This window comes from Barbus barbus, assembly GCF_936440315.1.
Source record: "Barbus barbus genome assembly, chromosome: 9".
Lineage (NCBI taxonomy): Eukaryota > Metazoa > Chordata > Actinopteri > Cypriniformes > Cyprinidae > Barbus > Barbus barbus.
In genome coordinates this window covers 13,596,211-13,610,244 of record NC_136737.1, presented here as the reverse complement: position 1 = coordinate 13,610,244, position 14,034 = coordinate 13,596,211, and the positions used below count along the sequence as shown (strand labels likewise).

The 14,034-nt window shown below is 37.1% G+C and overlaps 1 protein-coding gene across 4 annotated transcripts in view; it reads right to left on the bottom strand.

Annotated features, from left to right (window-relative positions):
- The window catches only part of LOC306874529 (AP-3 complex subunit delta-1-like), a 31,490-nt gene that overhangs the window by 10,068 nt on the left and 7,388 nt on the right, over positions 1–14,034 (bottom strand). For all 4 annotated transcript variants that reach the window (XM_079424649.1, XM_079424651.1, XM_079424648.1 and 1 more), the window contains exons 2-23: positions 13,133–13,228; positions 12,958–13,038; positions 12,212–12,292; positions 11,779–11,886; positions 11,569–11,698; positions 11,345–11,484; positions 11,193–11,266; positions 11,035–11,084; positions 10,889–10,938; positions 9,839–9,887; positions 8,402–8,547; positions 8,155–8,303; positions 6,992–7,222; positions 6,688–6,919; positions 5,610–5,755; positions 5,396–5,537; positions 5,245–5,316; positions 4,077–4,149; positions 3,776–3,969; positions 3,619–3,692; positions 949–1,111; positions 724–861 (exon numbers count right to left, since the gene is read on the bottom strand). In XM_079424649.1, coding sequence (XP_079280775.1) covers positions 724–861; positions 949–1,111; positions 3,619–3,692; positions 3,776–3,969; positions 4,077–4,149; positions 5,245–5,316; positions 5,396–5,537; positions 5,610–5,755; positions 6,688–6,919; positions 6,992–7,222; positions 8,155–8,303; positions 8,402–8,547; positions 9,839–9,887; positions 10,889–10,938; positions 11,035–11,084; positions 11,193–11,266; positions 11,345–11,484; positions 11,569–11,698; positions 11,779–11,886; positions 12,212–12,292; positions 12,958–13,038; positions 13,133–13,228 — 2,619 coding nt within the window. The remainder of the gene's footprint in view (positions 1–723; positions 862–948; positions 1,112–3,618; positions 3,693–3,775; positions 3,970–4,076; positions 4,150–5,244; positions 5,317–5,395; positions 5,538–5,609; positions 5,756–6,687; positions 6,920–6,991; positions 7,223–8,154; positions 8,304–8,401; positions 8,548–9,838; positions 9,888–10,888; positions 10,939–11,034; positions 11,085–11,192; positions 11,267–11,344; positions 11,485–11,568; positions 11,699–11,778; positions 11,887–12,211; positions 12,293–12,957; positions 13,039–13,132; positions 13,229–14,034) is intronic.

Here is a 14,034-nt window from a genome sequence, read left to right as displayed (position 1 = left end):
ATAATTTTTCTCATACAACACTTTAAATAAGTGTGCAAATTTATATGCTCCCCCCAAAAAAAAAAATTTGGTGTATGGTGTGTAAAAATGGTGTATTTTAATTTAAAATAACTTAATTTAAATTAACTAAGTTTGTTTACTTTACCATTAATCCAAAAGTTGTTAACAACCACAACTAACTAACAAAGAAAATAAATAAATAAACAAATATATATAAACATTTTTAGAAACATTCAGATGTAAACATTCAGAAAACGACTTTCTACCAAAAAAAAAAAAAAAAAAAAAAAAAAAAAAAACCTAAATTAAAAATACCTAAATTAAATTTTTTTTCAATATTTCCAACTTTGGACTACTGTCAAATAATTGCACGCACTAGTTCAGAGCATAACCGAATAATAATAAGGTTTAAGATTTAATGGATTAAATGAACAATTATTAATAATCCATCAATCATTAACACCTCTAAATTAGGCAGTATAGACTGCAGGCATTTGGCCATTAAAACAGATCTTTTCATGCTTTTTCTCTGTTTAACTGTTGATTTAAGCTTTGCATACAATGATCAAATTTGGGATGCCACAAAAGACAATCCGTTTCAACAAAGTAATGAAATATTCAAAGTATTAATAAAGCAAACGGCAAGTGTTAGTGATGGTGAGGCTATAAGACAAGCTTTTTTTTAAAGAGAATACTTTAATATCAGTCCAAAACCAATCATACCTCAGCAGATATGGATGTGGGTGGGGCTGCCGTCTCTTTGGTCTCCTCTGATTGGACGGCCTCTTCTGGCTGGGACTCCAGAAGCTCCTCCTCCACTTCTTTGTGTTTCTTCTTTTTCTTCTTTTCCTCTTTGCTCCTCTGCAAAACCACCATTTGAATATTAATGAAGTAGAATTACATTAAACGACAATATTCGCTCTTAACTGCAGACTACTGCCATCTCACCTTCCTGTCCTTCTCCTTGTCTTTCTTCTTCTCTTTCTTCTCTTTACCACTCTTCTTCTTGGTCTCCTGCGGGACGCTCTCGATGTCTCTGTCCTTGGCAGGGCTCTTTAGCACCTCTGGACGGTGGGTCCTCACAGGAAGCTTCTCACTGTCTGCAAGCGGCCTGGAAAGAATAAGAGAAACAGAGATTAGATGGACAGAAAGAGAAGGAGATAATTAATAGGAGAGAGAACAGTCACATGGATGTTAGGAAAGGCTTCAGCTTATTCAATATAGAGGTTAAAAATCTAAAGGCCTATTCGCAACAACGTGCAAAAGTATAACATTTCATCAACAAATATATTTTGCTGCACCAAAACTATTTACACCTTTCGTCTTACAACTACCGATCAGTGTTGAGAATTGATTTAATGTAAAACAAAATAAAACAAAAAATAAATACAGAATCAGAATGATTTTAATTCGTTTAACGTCAACATTTCTCCACAAATATGAGGCTAAATATGGTTTCTAGAGTGTGAATTTGTCGTTTGAATTGAATGGGGCATAAAAAAAAAGCAATAATTGAATAAATGAACATGTAGTCTTTATATTGCTTTGCTTTCAGTTGTTGTATACAACAACATTCATTAAGAGCAACCAGTGTGGTTTATTTCATAAACAAAGGAAATTGTTATTTGTAATCACTCAAAGCACTCAATTCATCTCAAACTTGTGTTACTAATGTGAACTGGTCTAACAAACGAAAATATAAACAAACAAAAGTATAAAATCCAAACCAAACAAAACAGAAAACAAAGCAAAAGGCAAAGCAAAACAAAAATCAAGACAAAAATGAAAACAAAAACAAAAAGAGGGATAACCGATCTAGCATCCAAACAAAAAAAACAAAATAAATAAATAACTGAAGTGTAATGCTCTCAACTAGGTGTGAAGGAGTTTGCTTTGCTTTACTTGAAATCTTGTAGTGCATTTGTTTTGTGTCAGAAATTGAGATTTGGTGTGAAGAGGCCTTCAAAGCAGTACAATATTCCTGTCCAACAACAAGCTGAAAAAAGCTGAGGGGTTTAAAATCTGTGCTCACGAGTTTCAAGGGACAAGTCAAAGCCAAGCAAGGCTGTCAATGCTAATGTATATATACACTAACTTTAAAAAGATTTGGGTCAGTAAGCTTTTTTCTTGTTGTTGTTGTGAAAGAGTAACCCTTTTATTTAGCGAGGATGCATTAAAATGATTAAAACTGACAGTAAAGACATTTAAATGTTACAAAAGAATTTGATTTCAAACGAGTGCTGTTCTTTTGGGGGTAAAAACGTGACCTATAAATATATAGAACAGTCGTACAACAGTTTTCAACATTGTTAATAATTAGAAATGTTTCTTGAGCAGCAAATCAGCATATTAGAATTATTTCTGAAGAATCATGCGACACCGAAAACCTGAGTAATGATGCTGAAAATTCAGCTGTTATTTTGAACTGTAATAGTATTTCACAGTTTTTACTGTATTTTTAATCAAATAAATGCAGCCCTGATAAATAAAGTGAATAAAGTCTTACCAACCCCAAACTTTATAACCAAAGTGTTCAAGTTGTAGCAATATGACCACAGCCAAAACCCAACTAGCAGGTGAGCTGATCAGTCATGCACAATGTGTTCTTGGCAAATATTATTCGGTCCAACAGTGACATACTGCAATTGCCAGGAACAACAGGTGTGGTAATTGGGCAGTTGATTCCACCGGGTCACGTGACCACAGGAAGTACTTACCTGGAGTTAGAACCAGACAGCAGACTGTCAGGAGGGCAGATACGTACGTGCGTGCGTGAGGGAGAGAGAGAGAAATGGAGAGAGACAGAAGCAGAAAGCAGTGTGTGTGAGAGAGTGGAGAAGACACAGGAGAACTGGAGAAAGCTCCTCGATAACAGAACATGGAAAACCCAACAGATGCAAAAGACAACTAGATTTATTTTGCATCTGTATGAACAGAAATGATAGGGACTCATTAATCTGCTAAAGGTGGTTTAATGAATGACAGCGGCAAGAAGCATGAGACTGAAAACAATATCTGGAGGGAAAATAGTGGTGATACTGAAAATAAAGTGGTAATTGATGTCCTCAGATTAACAGTGTCTCAGACCAAACATCAGACACAAAACAACAAGAACATGGAGAATTTCCTGAATTGGATATCAAGGAATGAGAGTTTAACACATATAGCTAGTGATGCACAGAAATTTCAAAAACTGAAAAAAAAAAAAAAAAAAGGACTTTCAATTTTGGACAAATTTGTTTTGTTAAGACAAAATCATTGAAACAGTGACTTTTTTTCTGCTTTTCTGATTTGACCGTTTCAACAATTTCAAGCACACAATACAATACATAAAAATGGTTCAGCTGAAATATCACAAGTCGACTATTACTGCGATTTAATTTATCAGAATAAATATTTAAATTGTAAATGTAAATTAAAATGTAAATACCAGATTCAGTTATTGGCTAATTGGGATAAAAATAGTGGATTGCTGCTGCAGAACTTTACTACAACTGGTTTAACTTATTAGAATAAAGAGACCGAAACATAAATTTCAGTTTTGGTAAAAAATTAATTTCTGCACATCACTATATGTAGCACATTTTGAACTGTAGGTGGCGACAATGTGGTACATACTTGTCCAGATCGATGTCCAGAGCTTTATGAGGGTCATTGGGATCCTTATCATCATCATCACTGGGTAAGGCATTCTGGGAACCGAGACACACCAACATTATTGCCTATAGTTTTGTGGACAACAGTTTTAAGCATCTCCGAAATAACAGCTGCCCACCTCTGGCATTTCCTCTGTGACTATGTCCACCTGGTGAGTGGGCCTTATGTCTTCCTCGCTCTCGGGACCCGAATCCGCCTTCCTGTCTTTCCCTCGCTTCTCCCGCTTTTTCTTCTTCTCCTTCTTCCTCTCCACCTTCTCCTTCTGCCGGCGCTCCTCCTCCAGCTTCAGGTATTGGTCGGACATGGGCATCCCTGTACCAAACGAAAGACAATGAGATCAAGTTCTTTTTATTCTATATGAAGATGAACCAGTTTTTATTCAAAGTGGATTACATTTTAGGGATTGCAGAGTTGCTCACCTGGGACTTTGAGAGGCACGCTAAGGTCGATCTGCACCACCGGAATGTGTTCTACACCTGGCGCGTCGTACACCTGCAATTGCAGACACGTTCAAGTAAACTTCGGCAAGTAGTTATGGGAGAAGCTTAGGTTTTCAAAGCTCTGAATCATTTGAAACTATTGTTTTGTAAAATGATTCACTGTTGACGGCGGCTTCTGGTAAAAATGGAAATTTCAACAAAACCCAGTCCAAAGAAATATGAAATAGGAACAGATTAAGCACTGTTTACGAGTGTTAACAGGCCAAATCGGTTTGATGGATTTTAATGCGAGAAGACTTTTTCACTGGAAGAAGTGTTATGGATTATGGACAAATATTTTGGCCAGAAACGACATCTTGATGGATTTATTTCTTACAAACATGCAGCTTTTCAATACAAAAGACGTTAACTGATGGACTTGAGTCATGTGGATTACTGTGATGCTTTTTTGCACTCTCTGATGGCACCCATTCACTGCATTGGTGAGCAAGTGATGCAAAGCTAAATTTCTCTAAATCTTTTCTGATGAAGAAACAAAACTCCTCTACATCTTGGATGGCCTGAGGGTGAGTACATTTTCAGCATTTTCATTTTTAGGTGAACTATTCCTTCTAACTAAAAAAATTATATTTTCCAAATAACAATCTATGTTTGCTTATATTAAATGACAATTTCTTTACATCAAATTAATTTTTGTGCTTATCCCCTCCAAAAGCTGATGAAAAAAAATTGTCCCCGGAACAGAAAATAGTTGTGTCATCATCAAATAAAATTATTTTAGTATATCCGACACTAAACATGCTATTGATATAGATTATAAACAGCTATTGATATAGACTATAAAGAGTTTGGGACCTAAAACCGATCCCTGCGGTACACCACAAGTTAGGTTTATGTAGATTTACGCTCATTAATTTCTACAAATTGCTGCCTATTTCTTAAATAACTATGCAAAACCAAGGTTTGAAACAGTGTGATGCAACAAAGATTCAGCTCCTGAAATCGGATGAAGTGGCGAGTTTGATACAAGTTTATAACTGCTAATCAAACAAAAGATTAGTAAATGGTTCAAATGGTGTTTCAAAAGCAGTCATCGCTAGTTTCAACCTGAGGTTTATGTGATCACAGAAATCATCTGACTGCGTACCTTCTGAGATGATGGTGAGGCCTTGATGTAGAACGGGTTGTTGGCCTGTTCTTGCTTCCTGGCTTCCCTCCTCTGTGTTAAATCGGACAAGTGTATTAGGACGACTGTATTTTTAAATTTTCTGAGGGTCTGAAGGATAGCTTGGACTCACCCTGGCCAGCTCTTTCTCATCAACCTCGGTGTGTCTTGATCTGGAATGCTTGGGTTCTTCTTTAGCAAACACCGCTTTGGGCTTCTCGTCCTCAGACTCGCTCTCTGATGGAGGCTCATTGATCCAGGCATCGAGATCCAGACTGGAGGTGGAAAACAACAGCTAAAACATCGATTTCTATTGATGCCCTTGATATAGTCAATAAATGACTCACCCATCAGGTATAGGCACTTTCTTCTGGGCCTTGGGGGCCACGGGATTGAGCTCTCCGGCAAAGAGAGCCGTCACTTCCTCGGCCACCTCCACATTCTTCTGCTGCAACTTCTGGATGTACTTCACCAGCTGGAGGATGCAGGATGCCTGCGGGGGAAAATCATGGTTAACACTGTGTGATTGTGTGTCTCTGTTTCAAAGCCTAATAAACCATATTATTAGAACCACAACTGATGAAAAGATTGATGTTAGCATATTGCTAAGCTAATGAAGTCAGAGTTGGCTGGTTTTAGCTGGTTTTCCAGCCTGGTCATAGCTGGTCAACAGGCTGGTTTTAGAGGGCTTTTGGCCACTTCTTTAGCTGTTCTCAAAGACTCGACAGACCATATCAGGCCCCATCTGCCATCCTAACCAACTATGACCAGGCTGGACAACCAGCATTTTAGCACATTGCTAGCTTGCTGCTAACATGATTAAATACGTCGCTGACAAGCAACATGACCAAGCATGCTGCTTGTATATTTCTAACATTTCTAGCATATTTTTAACATGTTGCTAACATTCTGATAACATGAATTATCTCATTGCTAGCATATTTTTACATGTATTAACACACTGCTAACATGTTTTAACATGTTGCTAACATGCTTTAAAATAATGCTAACATGCTTTAGCACATTTCCGAAATATAGGGTGAGGACTTGATTCTATTATTTGGTTGTTGATTGGATTTTGAGATTTTGGAACTGAATTTCCATTTCATTTCTTAACCTCGTGTCTGGAATAGCCTTCATGCTAGGAAAGTACCTATGATGCCAAAAGCTCACCCCTTACTAAAATTAAACATGGTTTTACTATAGTAAAAGTGTAGTAACCATGCTTTTTTTGGCATTTTGATTAACATTTGTATAACCACAGTTTTACTACAAATAGCATGGTCAAACTATAGTGTAGCCATGGTTAATTTGTGGTTACCATGTTTTAACTATAGTAACCATGTTTTTTATTGGTTTTATGTGTAGTAAAACTATGGTTAATTTTTGTAAGGGACGAGATGTAAGAATAAGTCTTCTCCTCACCCTCTCCTGCACTTCCAAGTTGGCACTCTGGACAAAGAGCGGCAGTCTGTCTATAAGCAGCTGGCTGGTCTCCTGTGCGGCCTGGCTGTCCGTCTCCCCTTCATGCTTCTGCAGCACTGTCGCAAACAGCTTGGCGGCATTTTGTACGTACACCGCCTGGATGTGACCAGGCAGGGTGGCCACTTTGGGTCTCAGCATGGCCTCCAGTGTCTGCATGGGGTCTTCAAGATGCCTGTGAGGAAAAGGCTGTTAGCACGTTGTTATATGGTTGAAACTTGAACCTTTCCAGATTGTCGTCACGTACTCTGAGAACTCTCCGCAGATCCACGCGGCGGCGTAGAGAACCTCGCAGATCCCGTTGCGCTGCGTGTTGCCGGTCAGCAGGTGTGCGTTGTCCAGCAGAGTGGCCATCTGAGCCACGGCAAAGCCTCGGATGGCTTTGACGCGGATGGCGACGTCCAGCATCTGAGAGGCGATTAGGTGGCCGTGCCTTGTGCCCTCCAGACGAGTCAGTTCGACCAGGATACTGATGTACCTGGAAGACAGAGACTTTTCTGACTTCTGTATTCAGTAATGATAATATAGAATTGTAAAAGTAACTGCTATAACTATGTTTTAGGGACAGTTCACACAGTTGCATTTAAAAATGCAAGATGCAGGGAGAGTGGAATTGGAACAGAAACTCAAGTCAAGATTATATTTAAGGGGTGGCTCGCACACAATACGTTTTTGTGTTCAAAAACTGGAGACAGGGCAGTAAAAAAAGATAAAAAGCTATTTTAAAAAACATTATTTAAAGTTTTTGGAACTACGTTTAAGGCCAGATTCACACAGAGTGCATTTTTGTGTTTAATAAGGAAAAAAACATTAGCCTAAGTTTGTTAGACTACGTCTAAGGGCTGTTTGCACAGAATGTGTTTTTGCGTTCAAAAATGCGAGATGCAGGACAGTGGAATGGGGAAAAAACAAAAGGTCTTGCAACTACATATAAGAGTTGATTCACACAGAATGCATTTTTTTTTTTTAAAAAGTGAGATGCAGGAGAGTGGAATGAGAAAAAAATGCAAGTCTCGGGACAATATTTAAGGTGTGGTTCACACAACACATTTTAGCATTTAAAAACAGGAGACACATGGCACTAAAACAGGAAAAAACTCGGAACTATGGAAGTTCTTGGAACTATGTTTAAGGTCTGGTCCACACAGTATGTGTTTTTGCATTTAAAAAAAAAAGGAGGACAGTAGAATGGGAAAAAAGGTTTGTGAAACTGTTTAAGGGGCGGTTCACAAAACGTGTGTTTTTGCATTTAAAAACGAAAGATGGTGCAATGGGGGAAAAAAACTAAAGGTCTTAAGACTACGTTTTTTTTTTCTTTTGACCGTTGCACTTGCATGTTTACATAGACAATCGACAGAAATTCTATGTGAACAGACCCTAAGTGTGTACTTGGCTGTTGTTTAGTCTTACCACTCAAAGTTGGTGATATACTGGTAGTTGCTCTGGCTGCAGATGTCGATGATCTTGGTGAGCAGCTCATCTCGGTAAGTGGTGCCTTCCGCTTTGTCCACATGCAGCATCAGCTTCTTCACGATCTCCATTAGGTTCTTCTTCGAAACCTGGTTAACCACATTTTCCACCACATTTTCGTAACCTCATATATTTGAGCTCCTCACAACTTCAAGACTTCAGAGGAATGTTTAAATGTTGTACACACCATGCCGTAGAGCAGATCCAGGGCTCTCAGTCGGATGGACTCATCTTTGTCATCCAAACACTGCAGGATCAGGTCCTTGTGCGACTGCACAGACTTGGGGTGCGTCTTTAAGATCTTGGACATGGCCAGAAGACCCAAGTACTTCACTACAAAAAAAAAACAGTGTGTAAGTGACTTGCATTGAAGCGTAGTCTCGCTGTTTGCTAACTTTAGCTATATTGCATTTATGCTAACTGATGTTTTGCTAACTGATGTCAGTTCTTCTATTTAGATAAGTCGGCATGCAACGGAAGTAGCAACATATTTCTGTCCATAATGCAAAATACATCCGAATGAAATGGATTATGAAAAAGAAAATAAATATTGGTTTTCCCCCCATAATTGGGACTTGGTTCTATCCGTTGTTAGTTGATTGGATGGAAGCAAATCTGAACGCGAGCTTGCAGGAGACTGTAAGAAAGAGGTGGAGTTTGAACGGTCAAAATGATTGGAGTCCCAAGAGACGTCTAGCATTTTACCAGAAAAATTGAGACATTTTGTTTTAAAATTATAAAGTCAAAACAAATTATATATAAAAAAAATGTGAACTTCCATTTTGTGCCGACTTTAAAATCTGCTGAATTTAAAGCCTATTACTATATGCACAGTATTTTAGAAATGAAATGAAACAAATCTAAATGACTAGTTTCTTATTACTGAAAAATCTGCATATACAAATATACATGGAGAAAAAAAGACGCATAGACAATGGGAAAACACAAACACAAAGACAACAAACACACACACACACACACACACACACACACATGGACTTCAGTTTTGTTTTACTCTGGCAGATTTTTAAAAATTAAATGCATATTTGATTTAAGACAACTGGTGGTTTAAATGCCCACAAAATTTAACAGACTATATAGATTCATGACAATTGGAGCCACATTTCTGTGGTCTTGGGCCATTAGGACAGTGCACGGTCTAACTTTGTTGATGCAAAAACAAAATGTACAAATACACTGATCTATTTAAGGAACACATGGGGCTTCAGGATTGAAAGAATGCCAAAACACTCAGCTGGAAGTAAATTTCAAACGGCCCTGTGAGGGAACTTTGAGAAACAAAACATGGCAGTGAAGGATTCACAGAGCTAGTCTACAGCCGGCTTGACTGGGACACTGATAATTCGAACTCCTGCAAGATAATTCAGATTACTTGATGCATATGTCTTGAAATGCTACTGCTTTTTGGAGGAACCTTTTCCAGTTCCTCAAGCTATAAAAGATAGGATTGACTCTTGCCAATTCCCTATTGTAGTACTGAGGTGTCTTCGAGTTATCCACGATGGAAATCTATATGGACTTCATCTACAGGGCCAGAGTAGGGACTCAAAAACACGCAGACAATGAGAGAATGACACACTGCAGGCATTGAGAGAAGGCTCACAGTTCTGGTCCGAGTCTTCAATCAGGATTCGCAATTTCTGCACACAGAGCTGCGAACAGGAGAGAAATGGAAAACACAAGAAGAGACAAAAGGCATTATTACCATGTTTAAAAGCTTTCCACACCATCTTACATCAATGGTCAAAGAGGAACCCAACTTCAGATGGGTCAAGTGCTTGTTTGAGAGCCAAGGATTCAGTTTGGCAAATTACACATAAACATTAGGTAAGAGACATAAACAGTGGTTGAATGATGGCTAAATGCAGATCTCTAGAGCCTTCATATAATATAATTTACACCTACTCACTAATTAATTAATTAATTTATCCAAAGGGACTATTTATTTATGATAATTGCTAAAATTAAATATTTTAATTTACTTTGTAAAAAATAAGTTAAATATATAACATATTAAAAGGAACATTTATTGCATTTTGTAAAATTTTATTTAAATAAATAAATAAATTTAATAAAATGAGGCATTGATTCAACATGTCTAATATTTACTAAATAAAATCATAATAACAATTCTATTTCTTGTGCCTTAGATGATCTGCTTCAGTGAACTGTAGGAAAAAATACTAAAAATAACTGTAGTGCCAAAATTAAATAATTGACAAAAAAAATGTATTAAATTGTATACATTTGTATGTATTCTTTTTAAGTATTTTATAAATTATATTAAAAACTATAGGCATTGGCCCAACATATCTAATATTTACCTAATAAGTTCACATAATTAAAATTTAATAATGTTTGTGCTTTAGATGACCTGCTTCTTTATTTCTTTATTACCTGAACTTTAGGAAATTATCTGAATGGACACATAAATAACAAAACTATATTCATCCAAGGACCTGAAGTATCAATGTAACAGCTTAAGAGAAAGACATGTGCTGTATCACTATGAACTTATCAACAAAGCTCTCCATATTGAACATTATGAATTAACAGACTATAAATGCAAATATAAAGTGTAATTTAAACTGGCATGGAAAGGGTCCACATTAATAGTGAATATAAATCAGTGACTGATGTGACAATGGCCCACCTGTATGCTAGCACTGTGATTGGGCATCCCAGAGGATAGCGAGATCAACACTGAGGTGAAACAGGAGAGAAAACAGACATCAATAATGATTTTAAGAAATAAGTGCTCTAGTACAACACCGGGTCACGGCACCAAATAATACTGACCTGCTATGACCGTGTTGACACACTCATAGAGAAGCGACATGGCCGAGGTACTGAGGGAGCAAATAAGAGGAAGGACGAGAACAAAAACAAATATTATATTTAACCCTAATATTTTTGGCCAGCTTGAGTGCTTTAGAGTGTTTTAGTATCACTGTTACCTGTGGATGAGGTTTGTTAGGGGCTCAATCAGCTTCTTTCCCAAACGAGGCTCCAAAGGAGTGAGAGCACCAAACTAAAACATGGAAATCTCATTAAAGAAACAGACAAAAGCGGAGAATCAGAATATTTTCCAACCCAACACATCTCTCACCAGCTTAATGATTTTGATGAGAACCCAGTTGTTGGTGGAGGAGGTCATGAGTTTGAAGAACAGGGGTGCCAGGGAAAGATAGTTCTTGGGGTTTCTTCTGGCCAGTTCACAGATGACATTCACAGCTGCTGACTGGACACCTGGGAAATACACAATTTAAACACTGAGTTCAAGTGGAAGCCTGAAATATTAGCGTTTAGCGAGATGTGATTCGGCATTCGTACCGGGATCTGGGTCCTCCAGCTTCTCTTTGAGGCGCGGGAAGGCAGGACGAAGGGACTCGGGGTACTTCAGGAACACTTTGTACATGATCAGCACCGCCTTCTTGCGAATGTACGGCTTAGTGTGGGACATCTGAGACGGATGAAGGGTGAGACTTGAATGTGTGCTCAGCGTCAATATTTGCCTGAAGTAAACACTATGAATGGATTTACCAAAGTCATGATGTCATTGGCCAGGTCACGAGCAAGGTCAGGGGTCACGAAGCAGGAAAGGCCAGTCAGGGCCACGCCGGTGTCGTACTGGTTGGGACTACTGAGATCCTGTTGAGAGATGATAAAGCATCCTACAGCAATCAGCAGGGCTTTAATAGTTAACTACAATTAAAACTGAAACTAAAAATAAAACCATTAAATACATTTTCTTTACTTGAAACAAAATAAATGTTAATTTTAATTTGTTTTTATTTAAATAAAATGAAAACACTTTATTTCAGCTAGTTGCCAAGACACCATTTCTCATCTTAATTTAGTTTAACCTGATGTACTAAATTAACTAAAAACAATAATAGTATTTCAGTGATACTGAAATAACTGGCAACCAGCGTAATCAAAACAAACAGAGATAAACAGGAAGTTCAAAATGCACCTTGCGGATCTGATTGGTCGTCAGCATGATGACATCAGTGCCCTCATGAAAGCACTGCGATGCTGCAAGGTAGCCGATTCGCTAAAAACAAGAGACATTTATGAACCCGTGGCATAAAAAAAAAAAAAAATGTAACTTTAAAAAAAAATGGTTTAACTGAAATAATGTAGAAAAAATAAAGATTAGATTAAAAACTTAAAATATCTTTTAGAAGAGTCTTCAAGTTTAAATACTACAATTACTAAAACTGATATATGATGATATATATTTGGTACAGCATCTAATAATCTTTGTTATTATTAGTTCATTGAACTAATATTGTTCTTTGTTCATGTTAGCACAGGTCTTTAAATAATATTAGCAGTTATAAAGTTTGATAGTAATAATGTATCGGTAATGTTGAAATGAACATTAACTCAGATTAATAAATGCTTCAGAAGTACTTTTTATTGTTAGTTCATGTTAATTAATGTTAACAAACGGAACTTCTTGTATTAAGTCTATATAACCAGTGTTGCAAAGTACAACTAAAATTAAAAGTAAAATAAATATTAAACTATTAAAAGTTGTTTTGAGTCTGTGAAATAATTGGAAATAAAAAATAATATTAGATGCTTAAAATATAAACATAACTTGGCTATAAGTTCCTAAATAATACTAAAATAGCATATAAATAATAAAAATGCTGTGACCCTCTGGATCTGGTCTGACTGAGCGCTAATATTATTTTGGACGTCGCCTCTCACCTTGTATGTGAATTTAGAGGAGCTCATCACCTCCACGATATTGAACGCAGCCCAACTGACATCATAGCCAAGCATCTGTAACTGTTAGGAGGAGAAACCAGAAGAATAAGTGACGGCTTGAGCTCAAAGCATTATGAAGCAGATCAGAGAGGATATACACGATGGACGCTCTTACGTAGGTGAGCTTGCAGACTGCATTGGCTTTAACAGCGATGTTGTCCTGTTTGAGTTCTTGTTTGATCTCATCGATGCATGTCGAGATGTATTTGGCCTGTAGAAGGAACAGAAAAAGAGTGAGCCAAAAATACAAGACGACAATGCTCTCCATGACAGCCCGGGACATCGTTTAGCTTCCTTTTGTCAGCAGCATAGATCAAATCACTGCCTGAACTTAACCAAAATAAACCTCTTAAACTGAAACTTTAACAGAGTGTGATTTGCCGTATTTCTAACTTAAAATAGATTTAGATCATTTATAATGTTTTTTCCATGTTAAAGGTAAACGACAATAAAATAAACGACATGATTGTAATTTTTATATAAACTAGTCCTTCAAATGATCAGTTATCACTTTTCACAACAATCAAAACTATTTATCAGTTTCACATTTTTTAAACGCCCGATTTCACTTGAAAGAAGAAATGACAGTATTTATGCCAAAATATTATGTGTTAATTATAAAATGATATATCTCATTTATAAAATATTAATGTTTGTAGCACATGCCTAGATTAAACTTTCGGCTCATTAGGAGCAGAGGAAAACAATCCATGAAATCCAGTCTGAACGCTTCATGATTTTTCAGACAAGTTCTCAGATTAGACTATATATAAGAAACAATCCACAGAGCCACAAAGATTCATTGTTGAAAACTAAACATGTAAAAAAAACATGCTCAAAACGAGGTCAGTGCGTGTTTGTGTGTGGAATGAATGACTAAAAGCGCTGATAAACCACAATACCTCAAGGCCAGTGACATTGTTAAATGATTAAAAAATAAATTCATTTAAAAAAAAAAAAAAGAGAGAGAGAAGAACCTTGGACACCCAGCACACACACTCTCTTCATCTCAGGGAC